The 26,655-nt window shown below is 47.2% G+C and overlaps 1 protein-coding gene across 7 annotated transcripts in view; it reads right to left on the minus strand.

The window, feature by feature from the left end:
• Positions 1 to 1,660: 1,660 nt before the first annotated feature.
• The window catches only part of LOC147631614 (pentatricopeptide repeat-containing protein At5g16860-like), a 46,518-nt gene continuing 21,523 nt past the window's right edge, over positions 1,661 to 26,655 (minus strand). For 3 of the 7 annotated variants that reach the window (XM_086808147.1, XM_086808144.1, XM_086808145.1), the window contains 2 exons: positions 5,014 to 5,207; positions 1,661 to 4,926 (listed from right to left, as the gene is read on the minus strand). In XM_086808147.1, coding sequence (XP_086664273.1) covers positions 2,715 to 4,926; positions 5,014 to 5,207 — 2,406 coding nt within the window. In that variant the 3' untranslated portion in view covers positions 1,661 to 2,714. The remainder of the gene's footprint in view (positions 4,927 to 5,013; positions 5,208 to 26,655) is intronic. The other 4 variants (XM_086808149.1, XM_086808148.1, XM_086808146.1 and 1 more) reach the window with 3 other exon arrangements.

Here is a 26,655-nt window from a genome sequence, read left to right on the forward strand (position 1 = left end):
TAATGTGTGTGTAGACAATAATGACCGTGTCTAACTCTAACCAAGTGTGTGGACATTAGCTTTAGGTTATTTTAGTATGAACTTATCATTAAGAAAATGTGTTGTGCTTTGTAGAGTGCAATGAAGAAAAACTATGAAGCTTCTCTACTTGGTGTGTATTAATAAAATGATTGCAAGTATGGTTAGATGTGTCTCCTATGTTTCCCTCTATTCTCCTTTCAGGGTGTTGAATATGGTATCCATCATGTCAGGTGTATATAGAAGTAAGGTAGAAGAAGCTTAAGATGTTATGAAATTGAAATGGATGCAAGCTAAGGTTATTTGGAGATGTGAATGAATGAATGTAAAAAGTAGTGAATGGTCAAAAAGTAGGCACATGGAAAGTGCAAGAGTACACAAGGCATGTGAGCATTTATGAATACATGGATGGTATAAATGTGTATAGAACATGTGGATGAGAGCTCTATGAGAGATATATCAAGCTCATTCTCATAATATAAAAACGTGATGTATTAATTAGTCTTGACTCATATCTTAATCACATTTATTAGTGTTGATATTATGATCTAATTATGTATTTTTCATCTTCTATCCATCATAGCTCTCACTTCTTATGGTTATACACTCAATACCCTCTTCAAATCCACTTCTTTCAACATGCTTCACAATAATGGTGAGGCATACTCTTCTCAACCATTAATGCACAAACAACCTCTTCGATGTGCCTATTCTTCCTCTCAACAACAAAATACCATTTTGCTTGCAGAGTGTACATGCATGTGAATTTCTCTAAATTCCATGCTTTTTGAAGTACTCACTAAACTCATTGGAGAAGTACTCTCCCCCTCCATCTGACCTTAAGTAGTTAACCTGCAAACCATTTTACTTTTCAACCAACATTCTGAAATTTTAAAAGTGAGTAAACACTTCACTTCTCTTTTATGAAATAGACCCACACCTTCCTTATGTGGTCATATCAATGAAAGATATATATTAACGATATCTTCCCATTGATGACGTCTTTGTCAACCCCCATACATCTGAGTGTACCACATGAAGTCCTCTTACTTATATTCTTATCATGTGAAAATACATTCTTTGTTTGCTTTCCAAATTGACATGCGCTTCACATACTTTATGCATTCCTGCCTCACACTTTGACAAACTTGTAACAATTTTTGAATTCTACAGACTTCAATCACTGCTCATTTACATGACCAATATGCTTATGCCAAATATCTATATCGACACGACACCTACACCTTGTACAAACATAGCAGCTTTTACCTTAAACATTCATACATCTAAAGCAAACATTCTGTCCACCGTTTTGCCCTTTGCAACCAAATGACATTTGTTGTTGGAGTCCTCAATATAACAACCCTCAAGATTAAAGCATACCTACAAACCCTGCTCAATCATCTACCCAATAGAAACCAAATTCTTTGATATGTTAGGTATATAAATTACATCAGCCAAGTAACTCATCTTGCCATCATGTATAGCCAATGGCACATTCCCAATATAAGCAATAGAATGAGTTGTCATTCCCCGTCTTAAAAAAACCCGTTTTTTTAGATTTTTTACATCTCTAAACCACTCACCATGACAGGTCATGTGGTTAGAGGCTCTCGAATTCACATACCAGACATCATCACGATTTGTAAATAAATCTCATGAAATTCAACATGTTACAGAACAAACAACTACTTATATCTATCTTCAACCTGCTTGCTTGAAGATACATAATTGCTACTGCAACCTGTCACTTTTTATGTCACTCTGCTTCTTGCGACATTCTACTACAAAGTGACCTAGTTGACCACAATAAAAGAAATTCTTTTTGAACCTACTAATGCCGATTGTTGTCTTTGCCAATTGCCTCGACCTCTATGGCTATCCATGCCTTGAGACTAGCCTCTTCCACCTGTGTGTGTTTGTTACTACCTCCAAATCATTAGACTACTATTTGTCCATAATCCTAATTTTCAAAACGGACCCACCACCTTGGCCTCAACCATGACCTCTACCTCTACCTCTATCTCTACTTAAATTTGAGTAAAAAGCATGTTCTAAAGTGTTATTGCTTTGGAAGGAATATCTTCACCCAAAGACTTGTCTTTTGTGAAACATATACACAAATCCCGAAAGTTGAGAACATTCTCTCTAACAGCAAAGCAATAGAGGTTTTGAATGGCTTGTATTCGCCAAGCCCATTCAAATAAATGCTCACCTAAGTCCTTGTCTTCCACTGAGACATTAATAGATCTAAAGGAGATCTAAAGGATCCAGCAATACCCTTGGTCTTCAATGCATACTTATTCATGGACACGTTCCTCCATTGTATGTAGTTTCTATTTTTAGCTGCAACTTCCTTGTATTTGTGTTTGTCTGGAACATCTTCACCAAGTTTTGACATGCTACTCCTAGAGTGTTGGCATCCTATATATGCCCTATCATAGTGTTGGCAGTTGCATTTGTGACTGTAAGGGAAGGCTAAACGATATTTGATTCAGCAAAGGCTAAGGTAAGCTCTTGACTTGAAACATACACCATAGAAGATCATCTGAGATTCTCTGGAATTGTTGATCTGCATAGAACTGGTGCTGCCAAGGCATAAGCTGCTTAATGCTTGTGTGACATCCCTAATTCACACATTGTACCTGGTTATCAAACTGCGATCTGTTACTTCATGGATGTCTCCAAGCATCTGCTCATCTCAGCTCAAACACTTTTTCTGCATGTTTCCATGTGGCATAAATGCTCGACATTAGCACATATCCGGATGCATATGATCGATCACATGAGACAAGATAATCATAGCATTTTTTACCTAGCTCCACGTTACCATTTGCTCTACAGTGGCCCAGCAATGATGTCCACCCGGGAAGGTTGTCTTGAAACGGCACACTTTCAAGTAAGCTCATTGCTTCATTCAAGCATCCAGCACGGCCCAGGATATCCACCAGACAATTGTAATGGTAAAGTGTTGGAGCAATGCTATGATACTCTGTCATGGTGTTGAAATGTGAACAGCCTTCTTCTACAAGGCCTGCATGGCCACATGCAGAAAGCAAGCCAACATATGTCACGTCATCAAGCCTACAGTCACCTTGCTGCATAACCCTAAAGCAATGCAAAGCTAGATTATAATCATTGTTTTGAGCATACCCAGCAATCATGGCGTTCCACATCACTGTATCTCGGCCACGTGTCTGCAAGAACAGTCTTTGAGCATCTTCACCACTCCCACACTTCACATACATGTCCACCAGAGAGCTCCAAACAAAAATGTCCCCTTGGAAGCCACCTTCGACAACTTGATCATGAACCAGCTTTCCCTTATCTAGGGCTAATATGCTAGAGCTTGCTTTCAAAATGCTAACATATGTGAACTTGTCTGGCTCGATGCCCGTATGTAGCATTGTTGTAAATAGCTCAAAAGCTTCTTGTCCAAAACTATGCAGGGCATATCCTGTAATCATCGCATTCCAAGTCACAACGCTACGGTTGGATAACATGTCAAAGACTCTTCGTGCATCTTTAATGCTTCCGCTTTTCGCATAAATATCTATAAGGGTGTTTGCAACCATGATATCCATATGCAATCCCCATTCAAAAACTTGGCTGTGAATCAGACTGATGCTCTCAGGTCCTGCAAGAACAGAACATGCTTTTAGGATGCTGAGAAACGTGACGTTGTCCGGCTCCATGCCTAGCTGTTCCATTTGCTGGTATAAACTGAAAGCTTCGTGGCTATGCCCATTTACAGCATAACCTGCTATCAATGCATTCCATGCCACATTGTCCAACTTTATGCCCTCCTGTTGCATTTGTCGCAAAAGTAGCTCAGCCTCATAGACATTACCATTCTGAGCATAGCCTGCAATCAGGGCATTCCATGTCACCATATTCCGGTTACTTAAATTGCTAAACACTTTATAGGCATCTGGGAGGCTCCCGAATTCGGCATACATGTCTATGAGAGTGTTGACTACAATCACATAATTTTGAAATCCCATCTCAACAATGTGGGCATGGACCTTTTTTACCAACTTCAGTGTGGTACATGCTTTCAAGAGGCTCACAAATGTGAAATTGTCTGGCTCTGGTTGCATTTGATGAAAAAGTCTGACAGCAGCCTGAAACTGACCATGCTGAGCATAGCAGGCAATCAATGCATTCCATGTCACGATGTTCGGCTCAATACCTTCATATGGCATTCGATAAAATAGCTCCATAGCTACATGATCATGCCCGTGCAGGGCATAACCTGCAATCAGAGCACTCCACGAAACCACATCTCGAGATGGTAACTTGTCAAAGACTCTCTGCCCATCCTGAAGACTTCCACATTTTGTGTACATATCAATCAGAGCATTAGCTACAACAACATCTGACTCGAGACCAGTTTCTAGAATGTGGCCATGAATCATCTTTCCGTGTGTCAAACACATTGCATTTATACATGCTTTAAGAACTGCTACAAACACATGGCCATCCGGTTTGACATTTGATTGCTGCATTCGGTAATATAAATCAATCCCCTGCTCACCTTGACCAAGTTTGCCATGAGCTGATATTATGGCACTCCAGACAAATACATCCGGTTTAGTCAATTTGCTAAACACCAGGTGTGCTTCACTTAAACTACCAAACGAAGTGAACAAGCGAATCAGATGGTTCCCTAAAAAGACATCCGATTCGAATCCCCCTCTTATGATAAGCCTATGCAGATCCCTGCCAGCTACTAGGTTCCCCTTATTGATGCATTCCTGGAGAAGCCGATAGAAGATGGTGCTGGAAATACGGTACCCTCGATGATATAGGAGGTTAAGAGCATGAAGCGCCTCATCGAGCCGGCCTTCTTCACACAACTTCTTAAGATTCCCAAAAGTACTGCACATAGCATTAGCCCTAGCCACACTGCAGATTCAAAAATTTAAAAGTTTTAGCTTTTTAGGCGAAAGAAACTCATGAACGTTTAAAAGGAACCTTGTCTAGAAGAAAAACCTGACATTGTCTTGACTTGAGTTTCCTCTCTCGATGCTAGGTAGGTGGGTGGCTCTTGCTGCACTACTTGAATCTGTGCGATTTTCATCTAAAGCAGATAGTTGTACCTCTACCCATGGGGGGTCATGCCAAGAGTCAAACCACAATGCCTGCTTAGTTGTTTTATGCACAAAGTCTGGGAGTTTTGGGTTCCCCTGTCATGGTCCATCAAATGACAATTAGTGGGCATAAAAGTACAATTCTACACACAAAGTTTCAAGCCAATTGAGTGATCAAGACTGTATGCTATGAAATCCCAATTCATCCACACCAGTTACATATAGAGATGTGCGCACAGGAAAGTTCAAATCTTCATACAGAACCATGACGCTGAGTTTCTATTACCACTTTAGGAAATAACAGCAGAGCGTTGCATCATTTAACTTCACTAGAGAGCCACAGAATCACAGATAACGTTCATACTTGCATACAAAGCTCTGCAAACATACAATAATCATTGTAGAAAGACAATTACAAAGTCTCCAAAACATCAGCCCAGCGATTTCAGCTTATGCCTTCTAAAATGAAAGTCGTGTATCATGCTGGTGCACATGATGGTAGTCACCCACATATAAATCAGACACTTCCGACGGTTCATCCTCTGCTTCTGCACTTCATACACGGTACATGGAACAGCAACATCAGCCTCGATGCTCTCGATTTGGGACTTGATTAGGCCTTTTCCAAGACTCATCTCCATGGCATGTAACTAGGTATCTTCAAAGACTCATCTCCATGGCACATAATTAGGCATCTTCAAAGAATCATCTCCAGAGATGGCCGAGTCATCATTACGAAGAGGAGGCCCACTTGACGGTGCGCGGCCTATGAGACCTTGCGATTCACGGTGTGGAATTGCAACGGAGCCCTTAGAACAGATGCAGGATACTTTGAGGATACTTTCAGACACAGCGATATTGCTAAGTATACGGAGACCCATCGGTGCACAAACAAGAGGCTTCCTAAAGTCCGGGGTTATAGATGGGAATCAGTTTTCCGCCCTTAGCCACGCACAGTGGGAGGCACCAGAGGATCTGGAGGAGTGGCAATACTTTACAGGGAGGAGCTTCGTGACAAAATACATGTGGTACATAGAGATGCAGATGCGAGGTACATGTGGGTCCGAATATGCAGAGAGGGGCTCCGCGAGCTATATGTGGCGGTATGCTACTTTCCCCCAGCCCACTCCAGGTTTGCACCATCAAGAGAGTCGCCCTATATACCACTATATGATGATATCATGAGGTTTGCCAGCATGGGAGACATATTACTATTGCGAGACTTTAATGCACGTACAGGCACAGAGCAGACAGAGTTGTATGATACTCAAGAGGCTATGTACCGGGAGATCACGGCAGAGGATGTAGGGTTGCAGAGATCAGCACAGGATGAGGGGGAGATTACAGATTATGGTAGGCATTTTCTCACACTCGGGAGTGCACATGGGTTGGTCATATACAATGGCTTATCGAGATGGCAAGGATCAGATGCTCTCACACACTGGAACTCTAAAGGGGGAGCGAGCACAGTGGACTACTTGATGGGATCTTCTTCATTGATACCTGGTGTGCGGGGTTTCACAATTTCCAGTAGGCCCATTGGCATAGCAGCCGATCATCCATACCTGAGTTTCACACTAGTAGGTAGATCCCCGAGAGATGGGCCAGCCACTCATCTACCTAAGTACCCGAGATATCAGTTTACACGTGAGACAATTGGGGTTTATCGGGATGCAGTATCTGATGGCTTGTTCGCTTTAGATCCGCATAGCCCTCTGGACGAGATCACGAGAGGATTGGCAGGTGTTCTACATGCATCCGCCTCATATGCGTTTCCCTGCACTATGATCCCTTCCACCCACCCCCGCAGCACTACCCCACAGAACAGTTGGTATGATGATGAGTGTCGTGAGACACGAGCACAGCTATAGCGTGAGATTGCCATTGGGTCTCATACGCATAGACAGGCCAGGATGATCTTTCGGCACCTTGTGCGGAGGAAGAAACGAGCCTATTTGGCTAAGCTAGAGGAGAAGATCTACCAACTCTTCCTGGGGAAGGATAGCACGAGGGCATGGAAGATGTTTCAAGAGAGACAGCCTGGTACTCCGATTACTGCACCTGAGGCATGGCATACTTATGCTAGAGAGCTATTTGATGCACCAGGATAGCCCCCCACCCCCCCTCCACTGGAAGCTAGACCGGCTAGCAGCACCTTTTTTACTATGCGGATGGTGCTAGATGCGATAGACAGGTTACAGAATGGAAAGGCACAGGATCATGATGGGCTAGTTGGAGAGCACTTCTCATATGCACGAGACACTTTGGCTCCGCTCATCGTACATGTGTTTAATCGTGCCATTTGTGAGGGTTTCCCGACAAGCTGGATAGAGCATATCATTGTACCACTCTTTAAGAGTGGGGACCCCATGGTACCAAGCAACTACAGGACGATCATGATTGGTCATTACTTGGCCAAATTATATGGCTCTATATTGGAGTCGGAGCAGAGCCGATGGGCAGAGAGGCATGGTCATCGAGCACATGGACATGTTGGCTTCACGAGAGGATTTACTACCTTGGATCAAATACTGACACTTCGGGCACTTATTGAAGAGGGCAGGGCACAGAAGAGGAGGATATACTGTTGCTTTGTGGACTTCCGCAAAGCCTTCGACACCATACCACGGGCCAGGCTTATGCACAGATTACATGACATTGAGGTACCCGAGGATATGCAGGGGGGGGGGGAGGGGGTATATGCTTTGTATGAGTATGTGACAGGCAAAGTCCGAGCTCCACGCGGACTATCTGATAGGTTTACCAGCACGATAGGGGTGAAGCAGGGATGCCCGCTCTATCGCCCACCCTCTTTGGATTGTACATTGATGCAGTCTCTGATTATGTAGACAGATTGGGAGGCCCAGGGGCATGCCTGGCAGGGGTGTTGATACCCAGCTTGTTATATGCTGGTGATATTGTTCTAATCTCAGACTCTCCAGAGGGACTACAGACACCTGGATGCATTACAGGCTTTCTATGCGGATAGAGATCTGACAGTGAACCTTGGGAAAACCAAGGTTATGGTGTTTAACACCACACAGGCATGGGTGACGGGATTAGAGCCTCAGTTCACTTTCCGAGGGGAGCCGGTAGAGTACGTCAGGTCATATGTCTACTTGGGAGTTACTTTCACAGGACCGCGTTTCTCCCTGAAGGAGGCAGAGCAGCTAGATTAGCTGGAGGGCATGCAACCTTGGGGGCACTTGAGAGGCAGTGTGCACACACACAGTTTCAGGAGCCACGCACCAAATTGTGGCTATTTGATACGCTTGTCACACCGACCCTCCTGCACGGAGCTCCAATTTGGGGGCCCAATATACATCACAGATCTCAGAGAGGGACAGATGAGGGATGGAGGCAAATGGAGAGACCACTATGATTGCCCGCATGATTCGGAGCAAATCATCAGTACCACATGCGATTGTTCGGGCTGAGCTGGGTGCCCCACCAGTAGTAACCGAGACCCTATTCCACGCAGTTACCTTTTTACAGTGGCTATGGGAGCTCCCTCAACAGAGGTACTCCTGTTTGGCATTGACCTCATCCATACAGTTGATAGAGGATGGAGATACTCATTGTTGGTACGCTCAGATGAGATCATGGTTTGACCTACATGGTTTGCGAATAGAGGCACTACCACCCTTTCAGTACAGTCTAGATTGTCCATTTTTGGATCTCACCCGCTCAGAGTAAAACCGCATGATCAGGATGGATATCATCAGAGTGGACACAGAGAGGACATGGACTAGCCCCCTTGAGCCCTTGGGCACGAAAATGGCTCATTACAAGAGCCATTTTCTACACCTCTCACCGGATGATTTTATCACCCGCCGGGCGTACATGGATGTACACCTATCACATGGGATACGTTGTGTCATTGGACAGATCCGGACCTCATCACACCAGCTGCGGATTGAGACAGGGCGATATGTGCATCAGATCGTGGATGACCGCATTTGTCAGCTATGCTACCAAAAGGTAGAGACAGAGGAACACTACATTTGCCGATGTACAGTCTATTATGAGATCCGAGGGAGATATCACTGCCTCTTCTGAGAGGGTTTTGGGCCGTTACGCAGAGTCATAATGTTTGAGGATCAGAGATGCCTGGGATTGTTTCTACTTGAGCTCAGGAGACACAGAGAGACCCTCTTGGCAGATAGGAGGCCGAGCCATGATGTACCTAGACAGAGGACCCTGACAGATTTCTTCGGCACCAACACCAGCAACCCAGCCCACACACCTGATACCTCCTCCATTGGGCCATCAGGGCACCGACCACTCTCCCAGGGAGTCACCACTAATAGAGCAGTTATCTTATGCCGTGCTCGTCGGCCACGCCCACCAGGATCCCGACCACGCCATCCTCACCATCGCCAGATCAGAGCAATTAGTACTCAGCATCGGAGACGCCTACCTCGCTTCTACGACCTCTCCATTCTAGACAGCCCCATGGCGGAGATACTTGATCTAAGGAGAGGACAACACTTCAACTGATCAACATACATGGATCTACCTGATACACATTTTTCAGTATTTTCTCCTCAGTATCATCTCGGAGTCTTACAGTTCTGTTCTTATAACTGTAGGACAATCAGTTTATTGTACTTTTTAGTCTCATTTAGTTGTTCTCTTTGATGAGACACCAACTTCAGATGTACTCTCAGTTTTGGTCTCATAGGCCACTATGGCCTCTTAGAGACGTTAATATATCATTTCATTTCTCTCTCTCTCTCTCTCGGGGAAGTATTTCTTATGGGCGACTTCAATGCCCACACACAGAGCAGACAGTGTGAGGTGTATGACTATGATGACATGGAGATCCTCCACCCTGTGGATCCAGAGGAGATAGGGGCTAGTCGGGCATCAGAGGACACTGGACCAGACAGAGGACATTATGGAGACCACTTACTAGAGTTGGGAGCTAGGCATCGTCTCGTTATTTATAACGGGATGCTACAGTGGCCGGGATCAAGAGGGCTGACATGCTTCCCACATGGGGGTCATACACGGACCGGACGCACGGTGGTAGACTACATTATGGGGTCTTTGGAGGCATCACAGCTTGTCACCTCATTCTCCATTCCACCTCGTCCTATTGGGGCAGATCATACATACTTGGCATTTTCACTAGCCGGATCACCAGTATCACCAGCCCCCCACATACCGACGCCACACACTACCATCTACTTCACACATGACATGGCAGACATATACACTGGCAGAGTAGAGGATGGGCTCCTACTCATGGATCCCCTGGAATCTATGGATACCATTACAGCCCAGCTCGCATCACTCCTACACACGGCTGCATTACAGAGCTTCCCACATCGTGTACACTCAGGAGAGCCTGCGAGACCTGGGACTATGCCCCAGAACAGATGGTATGATGACGAGTGCAGCGCCCTATACTCACGACTCCGCATACAGAGAGCCTTGGGAGCCATCACAGAGCAGGAGTCGAGGAGAGAGATGAGGAGACTTACTCGCCGCAAAAGGCGGGCCTTCGCAGAGATACAGGAGCTAGAGATCTTTCATTTCTTCATGAGTAGAGATAGCCCTGTCTCATGGCGGCACTTCAAAGAGCCCCGGACCTCGACACCTATTGCAGACCCACAGACATGGCACACATATGCAGAGGGTCTATACCATGCCCCACAACAGCCACCTATTCCTCAGCCACAGGAGCCTCGACCTACCACAGCTAGCTTCTTTACCCACTCGATGGTACAGGAAGCTATCCGCCCTACAGCATGGACGGGCCGCCGACCATATGGGCCTGCAGGGTGAGCATCTCATATATGCAGTAGATTCTTTAGCTCCTTTTCTTGCACACCTGTTTAACAGGGCACTAGCAGAGGGTTTGCCTGCGCAGTGGACGATGCACACCATTGTGCCGATTCACAAAACAGGGGATATGCTCGATCCGAGCAACTACAGGACGGTTATGGTTGGCCACGTGCTGGCCAAACTCTATGGTGCAGTGCTGGAGCAAGAGCTTAGCTTATATGCTGAGCGAGCAGGTTTACGCTCATCAAGGCAGGCAGGCTTCAGGAGAGCTTTCTCTACCACTGACCATGTATTCACTTTGAGATGTATGATTGATCAGGCCAGAGTGAGGGAGAGAAAGCTCTATTGCTGCTTTGTGGATTTCCGCAAGGCATTTGACACAGTACCACGAGAGAGGCTCTTTCAGCGCCTGCAGTCTCTTGGCATACCAGCAGATATGACATGGGGCATCTATGCATTATATGAGCAGGTTTTTGGGCGAGTCAGATGTCCAGGAGGTATGTCCGAGACTATTGCTAGCACCATTGGTGTGAAGCAAGGATGCCCACTTTCCCCCACGCTATTTGGGTTATACATTGATGAGGTGGCTGACTTCATTACACGGGGAGGCCGAGATGGAGTTGATTTAGCAGGTACCTCAGTACATATTATGCTCCATGCTGATGATATTGTATTAGTGTCTGAGTCCCCAGGTGGTCTACAGCAGCATCTACATGCACTCGATGATTTCTGCACACAGAGGGGTCTTACTGTGAACCTTGGGAAAACCAAGGTTATGGTCTTTCATACATCGAGACAGGGCAGGAGTCAACTGACATTCACTCTCGCAAGATGCCAGGTGGAGGTGGTGACATCATACGTGTACCTAGGGGTTACCTTCTCTGCAGCAGCCACACGCTTTACCATGGGTTCAACAGCCAGAGCTAGATTGACACGGGGATATGCAGCATTGGCTATGCTAGAGAGACAGTGCCACCAGGCGCATTTTCAGGAGCCCCGGACGAAGGGGTGGCTATTTGACACATTAGTCACACCGGCATTGATGTATGGAGCAGCAGTATGGGCGCCAGGCCTTGCTACCCATTGGTGGACACAGATAGAGAGACCACAGGCCCTCATGATGGCACGCATGATACGCAGCAAACCGTCAGTACCTCATGACATTATCCGAGCAGAGTTTGCTGCGCCTCCTATGATGGTAGAGGCCATATTTCAGACTATATGCCTGCTAGACAGATTCAGAGAGATGCCACGGGACAGATTATCATACAGAGCTTTTCAGGCATCTAGACAGTTGGCTGAGGCAGGAGACAGAGGACCATGGTATGCACAGGTCACACATTGGTTCTCACAGCATGGCCTAGACATGGATCATCTACCACCATTCCAGTATGACAGGGATGCACCACATATCCGTCTCTCTCATAGTGAGAGGAACAGAGTATTGAGACAGGATCTATGGCAGCTCTATACACGAGAGACATGGATATCGCCTACACAGCCTCTTCCACCGAAGATGCTATACTACAGAGATCACTTCATGAGTATCACTGATGATGGATTTATAGAGAGGCCTAGATACATGGAGGGCTTTTTACCACCGGCTCCCGAGTGGCTATTGGTCAGCTCAGAGTTTCATCACACCGATTGGAGATTGAGACTGGCAGAGCAGCACGGATCCCCCGAGAGGAGAGGGTATGCAGATTGTGCAGAGACGAGGTGGAGAGTGAGGAGCATTATGTATGCAGATGCAGAGCATATACAGCCATCAGAGAGAGATATCCCATTTTATTCAGAGAGCCACATTCCCTACGCCAGATCTTTGAGACAACAGACCAGTGCATACTGGGGAGATACATTCTAGACATACAGCGCCACAGAGAGACATTATTACAGGCTCAGACAGCTCCAGAGGGGGGGCGACAGACACAAATTACTACATTTTTTCAGAGATCCATACCGCTCCCAGCCCCTACACGGCAGGGAATTACTCTCCAGAGAGCAGAGACACTTAGAGCCCGCAGGAGACAGAGGACACCTAGCTTTCGGACACCACGCCTATACCAGAGAGAGATGACAGAGATCAGAGCTCAGTTTCACAGAGAGGGTACGGAGCGACTGGCTCGCTTCAGAGCACACCCAGGCATGTTCTTCAGGGAGCTGTGGACACCCCCTTCACTGATGTATACCATTTTATACCCCCAGTATGGTACAGGATGGAGCTAGCTAGGTTGCATATCATGATTGTATACTCCATGCATATAGCTTTGCATTCTCCTAGTAATAGAGCTCCATCCCCTGCACACCCAGATTCAGCTTTTTTATTCAGTACTTTTTCATTTTGTTGGGATGACAGAGGATACCCCATACAGGTACTCCGATTTGTCTCATAGGCCGAGTTCGGTCTTTTGGAAGACGTTAATAAAATCTCTCTCTCTCTCTCTCTCTCTCTCTCTCTCTCTCTCTCTCTCTCTCTCTCTCTCAGCAGGCATAAGTAAGGTTCTTCGCAACAAATTCGAAGGCAAACAATATCTAAACCTTCGTGAAGCTTGTGGCTCTAAGGGTAGAACCTTCGGGTGGCCAAAGCCAAGGTTTTCATGGCTGGTTATTTGGGACAGCACTATTGCTAGAGGGTGTGATCACATACTAGAGTATGGTTGTGCATGAGGAAATCTTGGAAGGCTGAGATTGAGGTCTCACACAATTTTTTTATTTGTTTTCATCATATTTTGGATGTATCTGGTGTAAGGCAGGGTGTGGAGTGACAGACTCAACCACGTGGATGTATCTGGCCATTGTTTTATTTGTTTTCATCATATTTTGGATGTATCTGGTGTAAGCTCAGCGGGGTGTGCAATGTTGACAGACTCAACCACATGTCCAAGAGATAAAGATATATATATAGAGAGAGAGAGACAGGGGAGAGAGAGAGAGAGAAGGAAATAGGGATCTCGCACAATACACCACACTGAGTGGGGAGTAGGCCCCGCCTCCTTTGAGGAATTTATTCAAGAACAATCCACGAGCACGTTGGCCAAGATAATACAATCAGTGAATACAAAACAAACAAATATGCTGATGTAGGATATCGATGTCGATGTCGATGTCGATGTGGAGGCACAAGATCTCTGATGCTGAGCACACCACGAGGATGACCCACAAGAAACTCTTTCCGAGGTAGTACCAGATCCAAATCCAAATCCAATGAATCCAAGTCCAAGTCCAAGTTCATATCCAAGTTCAAGTCCAAGTCCAAGTCCAAAAATCACTTGCTCGTCCCATGAGTAATTCCACAACTCCTACAGCCTTGTCGATCGAAGGAAACCATGGAAAAGCTCTTTCTGGTAAGAAAATTGATATAAAACGTCTTGTAATGGTTTTCAGACGATAAAAACCTCCAAAAAGCAATTTTTCGGGTTTTTGAAATTTCCAGTCCGTATAGCTCAGTACACGTGTGCATAGTTTCGTACGGTTGTACGGATCTGTACAGGCATACGAACAGGTGATGACATGGCACATCAGTTGACGGAGGTACTTTGAATCAGCGGGCATCGATGAAAAATTCCATGATTTGGTTCATGATCAAGTAGATGATGATGGAGAAGATGATCTCCACGCTTCAATGAAGATGGCAACACGACGAAGAGGTTCTTCTTCAACTTGATGCCCAAGAGGGACTCATGCGTTTTTTATACTTGGGGAAGCCTTGCTTTTTGCCAAAAAGTGATGCTTTTGCTTTGCTTTTGTCTTTTACTTTGCTTTTGGTCTCTTTAATAGTAAAATATTACTCAACTTTAGTCGAAAGTTCTTGTTTTGCTTTTCTAGCTTCAGGGCCTTGCTTTTTGGCCTTGGAGCTACTTTTTGAAAAAGCGGCTTTTAGCTTTTTGACCCGGCTCAGTCTCCTCTTTCCAATGGTGTCCTTGTCTCACAGTGAACCCTGTTTGGCTATTGATTATTCCGGATTTACATAAAAACCCTTTTTAGTTGAGTGTGATGCATGTGGAGACAGCATTGGAGCTATTTTGAATTAGGATTCAGGAAGGTCACGCCATAGCTTTTGAAAGCAAGCCTCTTCGACATGCAGAGCTTTTGAAAGCAAGCGTCTTCAACATGCAGAGCTTCACTTGCAGGTTTATGAAAAGAATTATTGGCAGTGATTCATGCTCTTATTGTATGGAAGCATTATCTTCTTGGGACTGAATTTGTTGTCCAAACGGATCACTAGAGTTTGCGGTACTTTTTGCCACAAACTAAATTATCAGAGAAGCATATGAGATGGGCAAATTTCCTCTCTATGTTTCATTTTCAGATTTTGCATACACATGGTAAAAAGAACGTAGTGGTAGATGCTCTTTCTAGAAGGCCATAGGTGCATGCTATCACTATTGCCTATCATCAGGATCTTTCCAATATGCGAAATTCGTATGATATGGATGATGATTTTCAGCTTGTATGGGCTAATTTATAGCAAGGCATTTCAGCCCTGAACTATTGCATACAGGATGGATATTTGATGATGCAAAATCGCTTATGTGTGCATAAAGATTTACGGGTTGAGGTGATGGATGAATGCCATGCACCGGCGTATGCAGGACATAGAGGAATTCTTGCCACTACATAGGTTTTGGAGAAGTTCTTTTTTTGGCCAAGCATGCGCAAAGACATAGATGTTTATGTGCGCGAATGTATAGTTTGCCAGAAAGTGAAGTTTGATAGGCATAAGGCATCCGGTTTGCTTCAACCGTTGCCTATCCCAGATCAGCCATCGCTCATTTCATTCTTGTGTGAAAGAATATTAAACCTGAGCACATGGCGAGAATATTCTTGGCCCAGATTTTCAAGCATCATGGTATTCTAAGACTATTGTGGGAGATGGGGATCCCAGAACCACAAGTTTGTTTTGGCGGGCTTTATTTGATAATATGGGCACAAAGCTGAATTTTTCATCAGCTTATCCTCAAACAGATGGGCAGAGTGAAATTGCAAATTCAGTTGTACTTATTTGCTCAAATGCTATGTGGCTGAACCGAAATCAGATTGGGAGAAGTACTTGTCTCTTGTGGAGTTTGCTTATAACAATACGGTGCACACCTCGACTGGGAAAGCACCCTTTGAGATTGTTTACGGCAGGGTGGTGCTTCCACCTATATTTCGCACGAAGGATGAATTTTTTTTTTTTCCGAGAAAAGATCCTTTCATTAGTTATAAAAAACGCCCGCTGGGCTACAAAAACTCTCCTGCTCATAAGAAGGCAGAGCAGAGATCCAATCAAGGCAGCTAGGGAGACTCTCCCTAGGTGCACGAAAGTACAAATATCAGTACAAATAACTGAGAGGCTATATCATACAATAGGAGGGGGGAAAATCCAAACAGGTGGCCTGTAATGCCAGCGGGGGTACCCGCGTGTAGGGTATAGAAGGGGCCGTTGCGCCAAGTGGTGTGAAAGGCCTGGCGCCGCAAGATCGCCGCATCCGTCGCCCCGGATGCGGTCATACTGCCCTCGTAGGGTGTGGATCAACTCCTGTCAAATCCCCCAAACAGTCTCTGCTGGTGGCTCCAGTCTCCCCTCAAAGGCCCTGAAACACCGGGCTCTCCAGGTGAACCATATGGTGAGGCTACTGAGGAGCTCCCATCGTAGATCCCTCTCTTGTGTCCAGCCGGCGGACGAGAAATCCGGTGAAGGAACAAGGCGAGGCTGGCCCCTAATGAATCTGATGGCCTGGCTGTCCTGCTCCGTCTCGTATCCCAGAGCAAGCCCTGACAAAGTCGACCAAGCAGCGGCACACCACGTATACATGCCCTCTGGAGAGAGGGGGGCCAAAATGCGCAGCATCCTCAACCAAATTTGCTGCGCCTGTGGACAGTCCCCTAGGCAATGTCTCTGTGTCTCCAATGGGTGGCCGCATCGGACGCAGGCCGCCGGAAGACCACTGTAGACAAGCCAGGTGCCAACTGCAGAGCCCCTGTGGGCAACCAGCCACTGGAAAGTCGAGATCCTGCGTGCCTGTCGGCTAGCCCAGAGCCTGGTCCAAAAATCCTCTAGGAACTCCTGTGAGAGTCCCTGTAGCTGCCAATGCTTCGATGCAGCTGGAGAGACGCAGACAAAATATGCCTCCCCAACCGAACAGTGTACTGGAAAAAGGTGATCTGTGTGGCCTCGAGGGACGCATAAGGGTCATGCCACTCGTACTCGCCAAGGTCCCACTGGAGCCGGGCCAAGGGGCGCGTAGCATATGCCCATATGCTCCAATCAGAGTCCACATCTGCACAGTCTGGATCAATATGCCACTTCTGGGAAGCAGCGGCCACTACCCGTATCCTCTGAAAGATGCACTCTGCAACCAAAGGCGACTCCGCCTCCACTCTCTGAAGTCTGCCCTCATCCTGGATCTCATAGTAGAGGCATCTACCATCCTCAGTGCAAGCTCTGACAGCAATCAGGATTTCCAGCTGTGTAAAGGCTCCCATCCACCGTGGGGCCGCTGGCTCGAAAGGCGTGAACCACTCCTCAGTGAGTGCTTCCTGAATGTCATCCCTCATGATCAGCCCCCCTCTGAAGTGACTCAACCTCTCTACCTGGATCTCCTCTGGGAGACTGCAGAAGGCCTGCCGGTCTCCAAAACTGCGTGCTGGGCCTGCCGCCAATGGTCCCCAGGCTAGACGAGGCCGAGAACCCAGCATATGACCCCGCTCTGTGCGTACCGAGGGGCTCCAGATGAGTGGCTGTCTGGCCCGCTCCTCATCACAAGTAAGAGCCAAATTTAATGGGGAGCAGTTTTACATATGGCAAACAAAAACCATGTATCTGCTCATGAGGAAAAATCTGTATGGGCTAGTTGAGGGAAGAGATGAATGCCCAGAGGTGAGAGGAAAAAATGAGTGGAAGAGCAGGAATGAAAAAGCATTGGGACTTATTGCAATCAGTTTAAATGATGAAATCATTCATCACATCACATGGATACAATGGGCAAAAGATGCATGGGATGAACTCAATAAATTATTTGGCACATAAGCTAAAAATTCAAAGATAAATCTGTTAATGCAATTCTACAAATTGGATATGAAGGAAAGTGAACCTTTAATCACACACTTGAATAGATATAAAAGCATTAAGCAACAACTGGCAGCTATTGGCAAAAAGGTAAAAGATGATGAGGTACTAGCAGTGCTTCTGAAGAGTGTGGACAAAGGTGAATATGAAAATATTGTAGCAACACTGAAGAATGTCTCTGAGAAAGCCCCGGTCTCAGCAGCTCCCAAGCTCGCAGGATGCTCAAGGCAAATCTGTCCTCCCATCCTCTACTGAGGCCTGTCCTCCTCATCTCTATGAAGATCCTTCTCTGGTGCCCAAGTGCCCCCTGCTGGAGGAGCCCTAGCCTACAGTCGCTGAAAAAGAAGCTCCTTCCAAGGCTCGGCGCCTGGAAGCAGCCCCCGAACAATAAGCTTCCCCAATAAGGCTCTACTCTGATCAACTGGATCTATAATGCCCAAGCCCCCCTCGGCCAGCGGAAGAGTAATAACTGCCCAAGCAACCTTAGCCCGGGTCGGCTGACCATCCCGCCCAGACCAAAGAAAGTTCCTGATCAGCCTCTGTACCTGGCTGATGCAAGAACTCGAAAAGATCCAACAAGACGTGATGTACCACATAGTCGCTAAAAGCACCTGATTTGTCACCACCACCCTCCCAGCCAAGGATAGCTGAGCTGTACTCCAATACCAAAGCTTCTTCCGAATGCTCAGAAGAAGCGGGGCGATCTGCTGCTCAAGTGACAAATCAAGTCCAATCTGGCATCCCAAATACCGCACTGCTGTGCCAGGAGGAATCCATCTAAAACCCGGGTCTGGGCTCCATGCCAGAGCGGGAGGGCTACTGATCCAAAAGGCCACTGTCTTGCGCCAATTGATCAATGCTCCGAAGCTGCACCAAAAACCTGTAGCGACTGCTCTGCCCTCTGAAGATTGGCTTCCTGGCCATGCAAAAAACAATCCCGTGTCATCAGCAAACTCAGAATCGAGCACATCCTCACCCCGGACTAGGAGCTGGAGTCCTCTCAAACCAACCTCCTCTGCTGTCAGATACATGCTCATAGCCTCAGCAAAGAAGAGTAAAAGAAACGGGGCAAGAGGGCACCCCTGACGTACTGATCTGGTCAACTCAAAACTCGGCCCCCGTCCTCCTGACGAAGGATGAATTCTTTGTTGCGGATGAGTATGTTAGAGATCTAGATCCAGCTTTCTCACAAGTACGGACAACGGCAGATAAACATCGTAGACATGTAGATTTCAAAGAGGGCGATTGGGTGCTTCTCAAGTTTGAGAAGGCACGCCTTCAGAAGCAACCTGGCAAGGAAGGCAAGTGTCCAAAATTGTCTCCCAGGTACTATGGGCCATTCCAAGTATTGGAATAGATTAATGAGGTGGCTTTTAAGCTTGCTTTGCTTAAAGCACTGGCGCATACATAATGCTTTTCATGTTAGCCTCCTCAAGAGATATGTGGGTCTTGAGCCGCTTGAGCCACTTATTGAGGACCAACCCGAAATTGATGAGCTTGAAGAAGTGCTTCAACCGGAATAGATTGTGTTTTATAAGGAACGGAGAGTTGTTGGTGGCAAGCTTATCCGCAAGTTCCTTGTGAAGTTTAAGAACTACCCTGCTATGGATGTGAAATGGGTAGATGCAAACTACTTCAAGGATTATTCGAATCTTCTATGGGTTTATTTGGCCGCTTTTCAGTTGTGGACAACTAATTAGAAGCTGGGGAGAATGTCATATTTTTTACTATACACGTGCAGAGGAACACCATGGAAGGGTAGACCTTGGTATGTGTTCTAGGCATGGTTTAGTACATGTGGAAGGACTCCATGGAAGGACTGAGATCCTGGTGTGAGCTCCTGGCATGGTTTGTTACATGTGGAAGGACTCCATGGAAGGATTGAGATCCTGGTGTGAGCTCTTAGCATGATTTGTTACATGTGGAAGGGCTCCCTAGAAGGATTGACATAGTCACAGGGGACGGCGGGGACGGAGCCTAGGAACGCTGGGACGCCGAAACGGGACGGCGCAGGGACGGGGACGGACGGACGTCCCCCGACGGGCGTTTCAAACAGGGGACGGCGTAGGGGACGGCGCAGGGACGGGGGACGACTGTCGGGGACGGCCTGTGCAGGGACGACAGAGAGCCGTTGCGTCTGCGCTTGCGCTCGTTTCTGGCCATTGCGCCTGCCTGCCGCCGTAGCCGTTTATGGCTGTTGGGCCTGGGCTCTTGTCATGGCCCTGTGAAAATGGAACAGCACAAGTGTGGGCATGGTGGTTGCAGAGTCAAAATATTGAATGTTCACATGGGGGGTGCCCGGACACAGTTATAGATGTGTGGACATCCTTAGGTGTGAAGGGAGGGACTAGAACATTAAACTTTAATGTTTATTAAAGTTGCCCCTAGGCCTTAGTGGCCCCTAGGGACTTTTTAAGTTTGGGGCCCTAGGATTTTTATGGGGAGGAGGCCACTCCACTTTTGGAGTGAGTGCTTCTCTCTCCTCCCCCTCTCTCTCTTCTTTTTGGGAAAAGGAGTAGTGGAGGATTGATGCGCTTGTGTACATGCGTGGAAAAGCTGAGGAGAAGCTTTGGTCGACTGCTGAAGACTGGTTTGCTACTGTTTTCTGTGTGCTGTGTGCTGGAGAAGGCCGTACAACAGCCGTACAGCTCTGTACGACAGCAAGAACTGCTGAGTACAGGTGGCGTTGAGCTGTGGAACAGAGGCAGCCATAGCATGCGACTATCATCAGGTGGCTGCTGGTTCAAGTACAGGCCGTACAGCCCTGTACGACTGCCGTACAGTGTACGGACAGGGCTGACACAGGCTGCGCTGAACAGAGCTGCTGCAGGCGGCATTGGACAGGTGCTGGACAGATCTGGCTGTGCAGATTCAGGCGAGCACAGGTGCAGACAGGAGAACAGGCTACAGATGTTGAGCCTTATGAGGATGTAACACAGCCAAAAGATGTGCATGGTAAAGAGGATGATGATGCTCGGTTCAAAGATCGTTTGGCTAGTGTTATGGATACTTTTATGCAGCTCACACAGAGTGAGAGATTTGCTGAATTTATGAGATCTCGCACAGAGCCCAAGAAAAAGAAGAAGAAGGTTCGTTCAAAGAATCTTCCACAGGGTCATAGTGGTGCCATCCCACAGGAACCATCTTTTGGCCAGTTTCCGAATATGCAGCATGCTTATGGTGCAAACTCTCAGAGTTCCTTCTATGGACAGCCACCTATTCCTCAGCAGAACATGCATCCAGGTTATTTTGGTGGTGGCTCGGTGTTTCAATCTATGACTGGGGGTTACCCTCAGGGAGGCATGGGTATGCACGGGCCTTTTGGAGCTAATTTTCAGCCTGGTATGCAGGGGAATATGTATGGTGGTATGCAGTCCGGTATGGCTGGAAATATGTTTGGAAGCATGCAACCTGGGATGCAAGGCAATATGTTTGGTGGTATGCAGCCAGGTATGCATAATGGAATGTTTGGAAACATGGCTGGTATGTATGGTATGCCGGGTGTGGGAATGGGAAATGTTGACCCAATGATGGGTATGAATGTTGGGGGCAGCAATCTTGCGAAACCACTTCCATATGATAATCTAACGCCTATGGGAAAGGCGAAGGATTACAAGGAAGGGGGAGCTGCAGTGAAGTTTGACACATTCAGTGGAGCCAAGGATAAACTTAAAGCACTTACCTTTTTACAGCAGTTTGACGCTGCTTTTTCTGGTGGGATTTCACTTTGGATATTTTGATGCATCACCAGAATGCAATCGAGGACGCTTGCCATTTTTCAAGAGGGGGGTATGTCATGGCCCTGTGAAAATGGAACAGCACAAGTGTGGGCATGGTGGTTGCAGAGTCAGAATATTGAATGATTCACATGGGGGGTGCCCGGACAGAGTTATAGATGTGTGGACATCCTTAGGTGTGAAGGAGGGAACTAGAACATTAAACTTTAATGTTTATTAAAGTTTCCCCTAGGCCTTAATGGCCCCTAGGGACTTTTTAAGTTTGGGGCCCCAGGATTTTTATGGGGAGGAGGCCACTCCACTTTTGGAGTGAGTGCTTCTCTCTCCTCCCCCTCTCTCTCTTCTTTTTGGGAAAAGGAGTCGTGGAGGATTGATGCATGGAAAAGCTGAGGAGAAGCTTTGGTCGACTGCTGAAGACTGGTTTGCTACTGTTTTCTGTGTGCTGTGTGCTGGAGAAGGCCGTACAACAGCCGTACAGCAGGTACTGCTGAGTACAGGCGGCGTTGAGCTGTGGAACAGAGGCAGCCATAGCAGGCGACTATCATCAGGTGGCTGTTGGTTCACGTACAGGCCGTACAGCCCTGTACGACTGCCGTACAGTGTACGGACAGGGCTGACACAGGCTGCGCTGAACAGAGCTGCTGCAGGCGGCGTTGGACAGGTGCTGGACAGATCTGGCTGTGCAGATTCAGGCGAGCACAGGTGCAGACAGCAGGCGGCGTTTGCAAGTACAACTCCTGGCACGTATCCCGAGGTAGTACAGACAGGTACGGTGCTGTTTTTCAGATCTGTACATTCAAAGACAGCATAGAAGTAAACACAAGGAGGAGGGTACAGACAAGTACGTGCATGCGTGTGAAGCAGGGTTGTGGAAACAAGTGCCTGCAAGTACAGATTGGTACCGTTGCTTCCTCCAGTGCTATTTCACGAGCTGAATTTGGTAAGCTCCGCTTCTGTTCATCTATCTCTCTTTCTACTGCTTGATGTCTGTTGCAGATATGAGTTATCTGGCCCCTTGTGACAGGAGGGGTATGGCAGATTGACGAGGGTTGAGACAAAGTTTGGACAGCATATGTATGTATGAGCTGAGATGTTGGATCATGTACTTGAGTTATGCCAGATGTATGCTCATGGCTGCCCTGCTTAGTGGTCTTGGCTGATCAGAGGGATGCACAGTGTGTTATTTGGAGACACAAATCTGTGTGCATAGATCCTCTGTGCTAAGAGGTATTGTGGGCCGTCAGATTGGACATACAGGTGTAATCTCTTGGCTGATTTTTGTTGTACTCAGCCATTCATATTTTTGGAATTGAATAAAGAAATACCGCAAGGGGCGCCAAGCTTTGGGACCAACAGGTGTCGCCTTGTTTTCAGATTTGGGCACTCTAGCTCCAATCTGTTTTGTTTTCATATCTAGACTACAAGTGGACGGGTGACTCCTAGTCTACCGCACTCTGGTTTCTATCAGAGGCCGGTTTCAGCTCTTCTAGCCGTTTATGGCTGTTGGGCCTTGGCCCTCTCTCTCTCTCTTGCCTATCTATATAAGAGCCCACCTCTACAAGGCTACAAGCACACACAAGTTCATTGCTCATTGCTCAAGCTTTCAAGGCTCAAGCTTCTTGAATCTTCTCTCATCCAACTTCCAAGTTCCAAGCTCTAGGGCCTAGGCTCTCACCTCTCCCTCAAGCCTCTTGAGTCTTCCAACTTCCAAGCCTCTAGGCTCTCTCTCTCTCTCTCTCTCATTCCTCAAGGCTCAAGAGTCAAGCCATCTTCAACCATGGCATCCTCCTCACGTGCCGGGGCTTCTCGTAGAAGGACAACGGGATGGACATGGTGGGAGGAGGTAAACTACACCACATCCATTCATGGAGGCGGTTCTCGGCCATGGGTATGCAAGCTTTGCCCGTACCGGCGAACGGGTGGCACCGACAAAGTGCGAGCCCACCTCTTACATGAGAGTGGGCATGAGGTGAGGTTTTGCACGAATGTCACGCCCGAGAAGAGACGGGAACTTCTTGACAAGCTTAGCGTCTACAAAGCGGTCGAAGCGACAAGAAGGACACCACGAGTGGCCGTGGATCCCGCGACGATGGGGAGAGGAACTCAAGCCTCTACCATGGAGTCATGTGGTGGATCGGGATCATGCACACCATCACCTTCACCATCAAGTCGGAATGTTACTCTATCCACAACACCAGCACCCTCCATCTCCACGGCCTCTCAATCATTACGTGGTCCACGGCAACAATCTACACATGGGGAGAATTGGAACCCCAAGTTGAAGGAGGAGGTGGATATGGCAGTGGCCCGCTTCTTCTTCCACGACCACATTGCCTTTCAAGCGGCTAGGTAAGTGCAATCGATCATTGCCAATTCATCATTCATGTTTTCATCATCCTAGTCCCCTTCTCATTAGTAAATTACTTTCTTGAATAGGTCGGAATGGTTAAGAAGATTGGGGAGTATGGCTCAACCTATACGCCCCCCTCATCCGAGAGCTTGCGCACTACATTGCTCGACAAGGAGAAGCGCATTGTAGAGCAAGCGGCCGACAACACAAAGCGGCAATGGGAGAGGAACGGAGTCTCCCTCATTGTGGATGGATGGAGTGACACCCGCAAGAGGAGTATTCACGGCATGGTTGCATATTCCCGTGGAGAGATGTACTTCATCTCATCTCATGATGCATCCGGCACTGGGAAGAGCACGGATGTGCTTGCGGCGAAGTGGGCTACCACCATGGAGATCGTCGGCCCCAAGCATGTAGTGGGCTTTGTTGCGGATGGGGAGCCTTCCAATAGGGCGGCGGGAGCTATTCTCCAAAGTATATATGGACATATCACGGTGTCCTTTTGTATGGCTCATTGCCTAAACAACCTCCTCAAGGACATCGGGGCATTACCATGGATCAGCCCGCTCATTGAGGAGGCCAACACCATGGTCTCCTTTGTCCTCAACCACCAAAGACTTCGGCATGAGTTTAACAAGAGGTCCTGTCTCTCTCTCCTCAAATATTCCGACACACGGTTTGCCTACAACTTTCTCATGTTGGGCCGGTTGAAGGATTATAGTGGTGCTTTGAGGGGGCTTTTCCTTAGCGACGAGTTTGTCGCCATGCAAGAGTCCCATACAAACACTGGCCAAGAGTGTAGGCTACGGGCGGATGACGCCTCTTGGTGGGAGCGTGTGAAGACCACAGATGCTATGGTGAGGCCCATAGTCCACCTGTTGAGGATTGTAGACGCTATGCAGCCATGCATAGGCAAGGTCTACGAGGCCATGGATCGCATGATAGAGAAGTTGAAAGACTTCGTGCCTGACGAAGACAGATACGAGGAGATCCATGCCTTGTGTCTAGGAAGGTGGAATTCCTACTACTCTCCATTGCATGCAGCAGCTTATGTGGTGGATCCAAAATTCCAAGGCAACAAGCAAGAGAGCGACCGGGAGGTGAGCGCTGGATGGAGGATCATCTTGGATCGTCTTGTGCCTGATGCATCGGTTAGGAGCAAGATCAGGGACCAGCTTTCGATGTACATGTCATTTCATGGCTCCTATGGCTGTCATGATGCACAGGTTGACCGCTCCAAAGTTGGTGCTGCTCTATGGTGGGAGGACTTTGGTTCAAATGGACCGGAGCTGCAGCAGCTTGCCATCTGCATACCTAGCCAGGCCATCAGCTCCTCTTGCTTGGAGCAACTTTGGAGTACCTACAGCCACATTGCCTCTAGGAAGAGGAACCGACTCGGGGTAGAGCGTGCCAATGACCTTGTCTTCGTTAGCGCGAACTTGCGAATGCTTTGCAAGAGCGTGACCAAGAAGGCAGATTTCTTCACCGAGTGGGAGATGAGTCAACAAGAAGAGCAACGGGAGGATGAGGTGTCGGAGCAGCATGCCAGTGAGGATGAGGTGTCGGAGCAGCATGCCAGTGAGGATGAGACTGAGGATGAGCTTGATGCTTCTTTGGCAGCCGCACAAGCTACCCATGACCATGAGGCGAGCACTTCACGTGGATGATCATTCATGGATCATGATTCATGGGCCTTACTACTTAGCTCTAGCCTCTAGCCTCTAGTCTTCAGCACTTTTTTGTCATTGACTCATTTGAGTCCGTCCTTGTATTTTGCCTCCTTAAGGCTTAGTCCTGACTCTTGAGTCAGGACTCTTGAGTCATGACTCATTTTGTATCTACTTAATTATTAATATGACTCAAAATCTTACCATTTTGTATCTACTTAATTATTAATATGACTCATTTTGTATCTACTTAATTATTAATATGACTCAAAATCTTACCATTTTACTTACCATTTTAGTGTAAATTTGTGCTCATTTTGATGTACTTCCAAAGTAGAATAAGTGCAGAGTAGAAAAATTTTTAAAAAAAGTATTTTTTGAGTGCCGTTCCCTCCCCCGTCCTCGTTCCCTACTTATGGCTGTCCCCCGTCCCGTCCCCGTCCCCGTCTCCCGTCTCCCGTCACCGTCCCCCGTCCCTTGTGACTATGAGGATTGATATCCTGGTGTGAGTTCTTGGCATGTCTTAGTACATGTGGAAGAGCTTCATGGAAGGGTAGAAACCTTGGTGAGAGTTCCTAGCATGCTGATGAAGTCTCATGGAAGGGTGGACACCATGGTGAGCATTCTTTATACCTGTATGGGCGGTGCCCGAGATGGGTTTTGTGTACAAGATGAATAAGTTGGGAGATGGAATCCAGAATATTATGCATAAAGCATTTGTGTGTTTTGACATGCATGAATGACTTGTCTTAGCTACCTGGTATTTTTACTTGTGATTATCCATGGGCTCCAGGTATGCCTGGAAACCTTGTGGACGCGTGTGTGCACACTTGTTTGGGATTGAGGCGGTGGTCTTATGTGTTTTGCAGGTGGTAAGTGACCCCAAACAGCTTATGTTTTATCATACTAAGGTTTATGAGTGCATGCGTTCACATATACTTAAATT

This window comes from Cibotium barometz, chromosome 14 (genome assembly GCF_041138505.1).
Source record: "Cibotium barometz isolate CiBa-2024 chromosome 14, ASM4113850v1, whole genome shotgun sequence".
NCBI classification, from domain to species: Eukaryota; Viridiplantae; Streptophyta; class Polypodiopsida; order Cyatheales; family Cibotiaceae; genus Cibotium; species Cibotium barometz.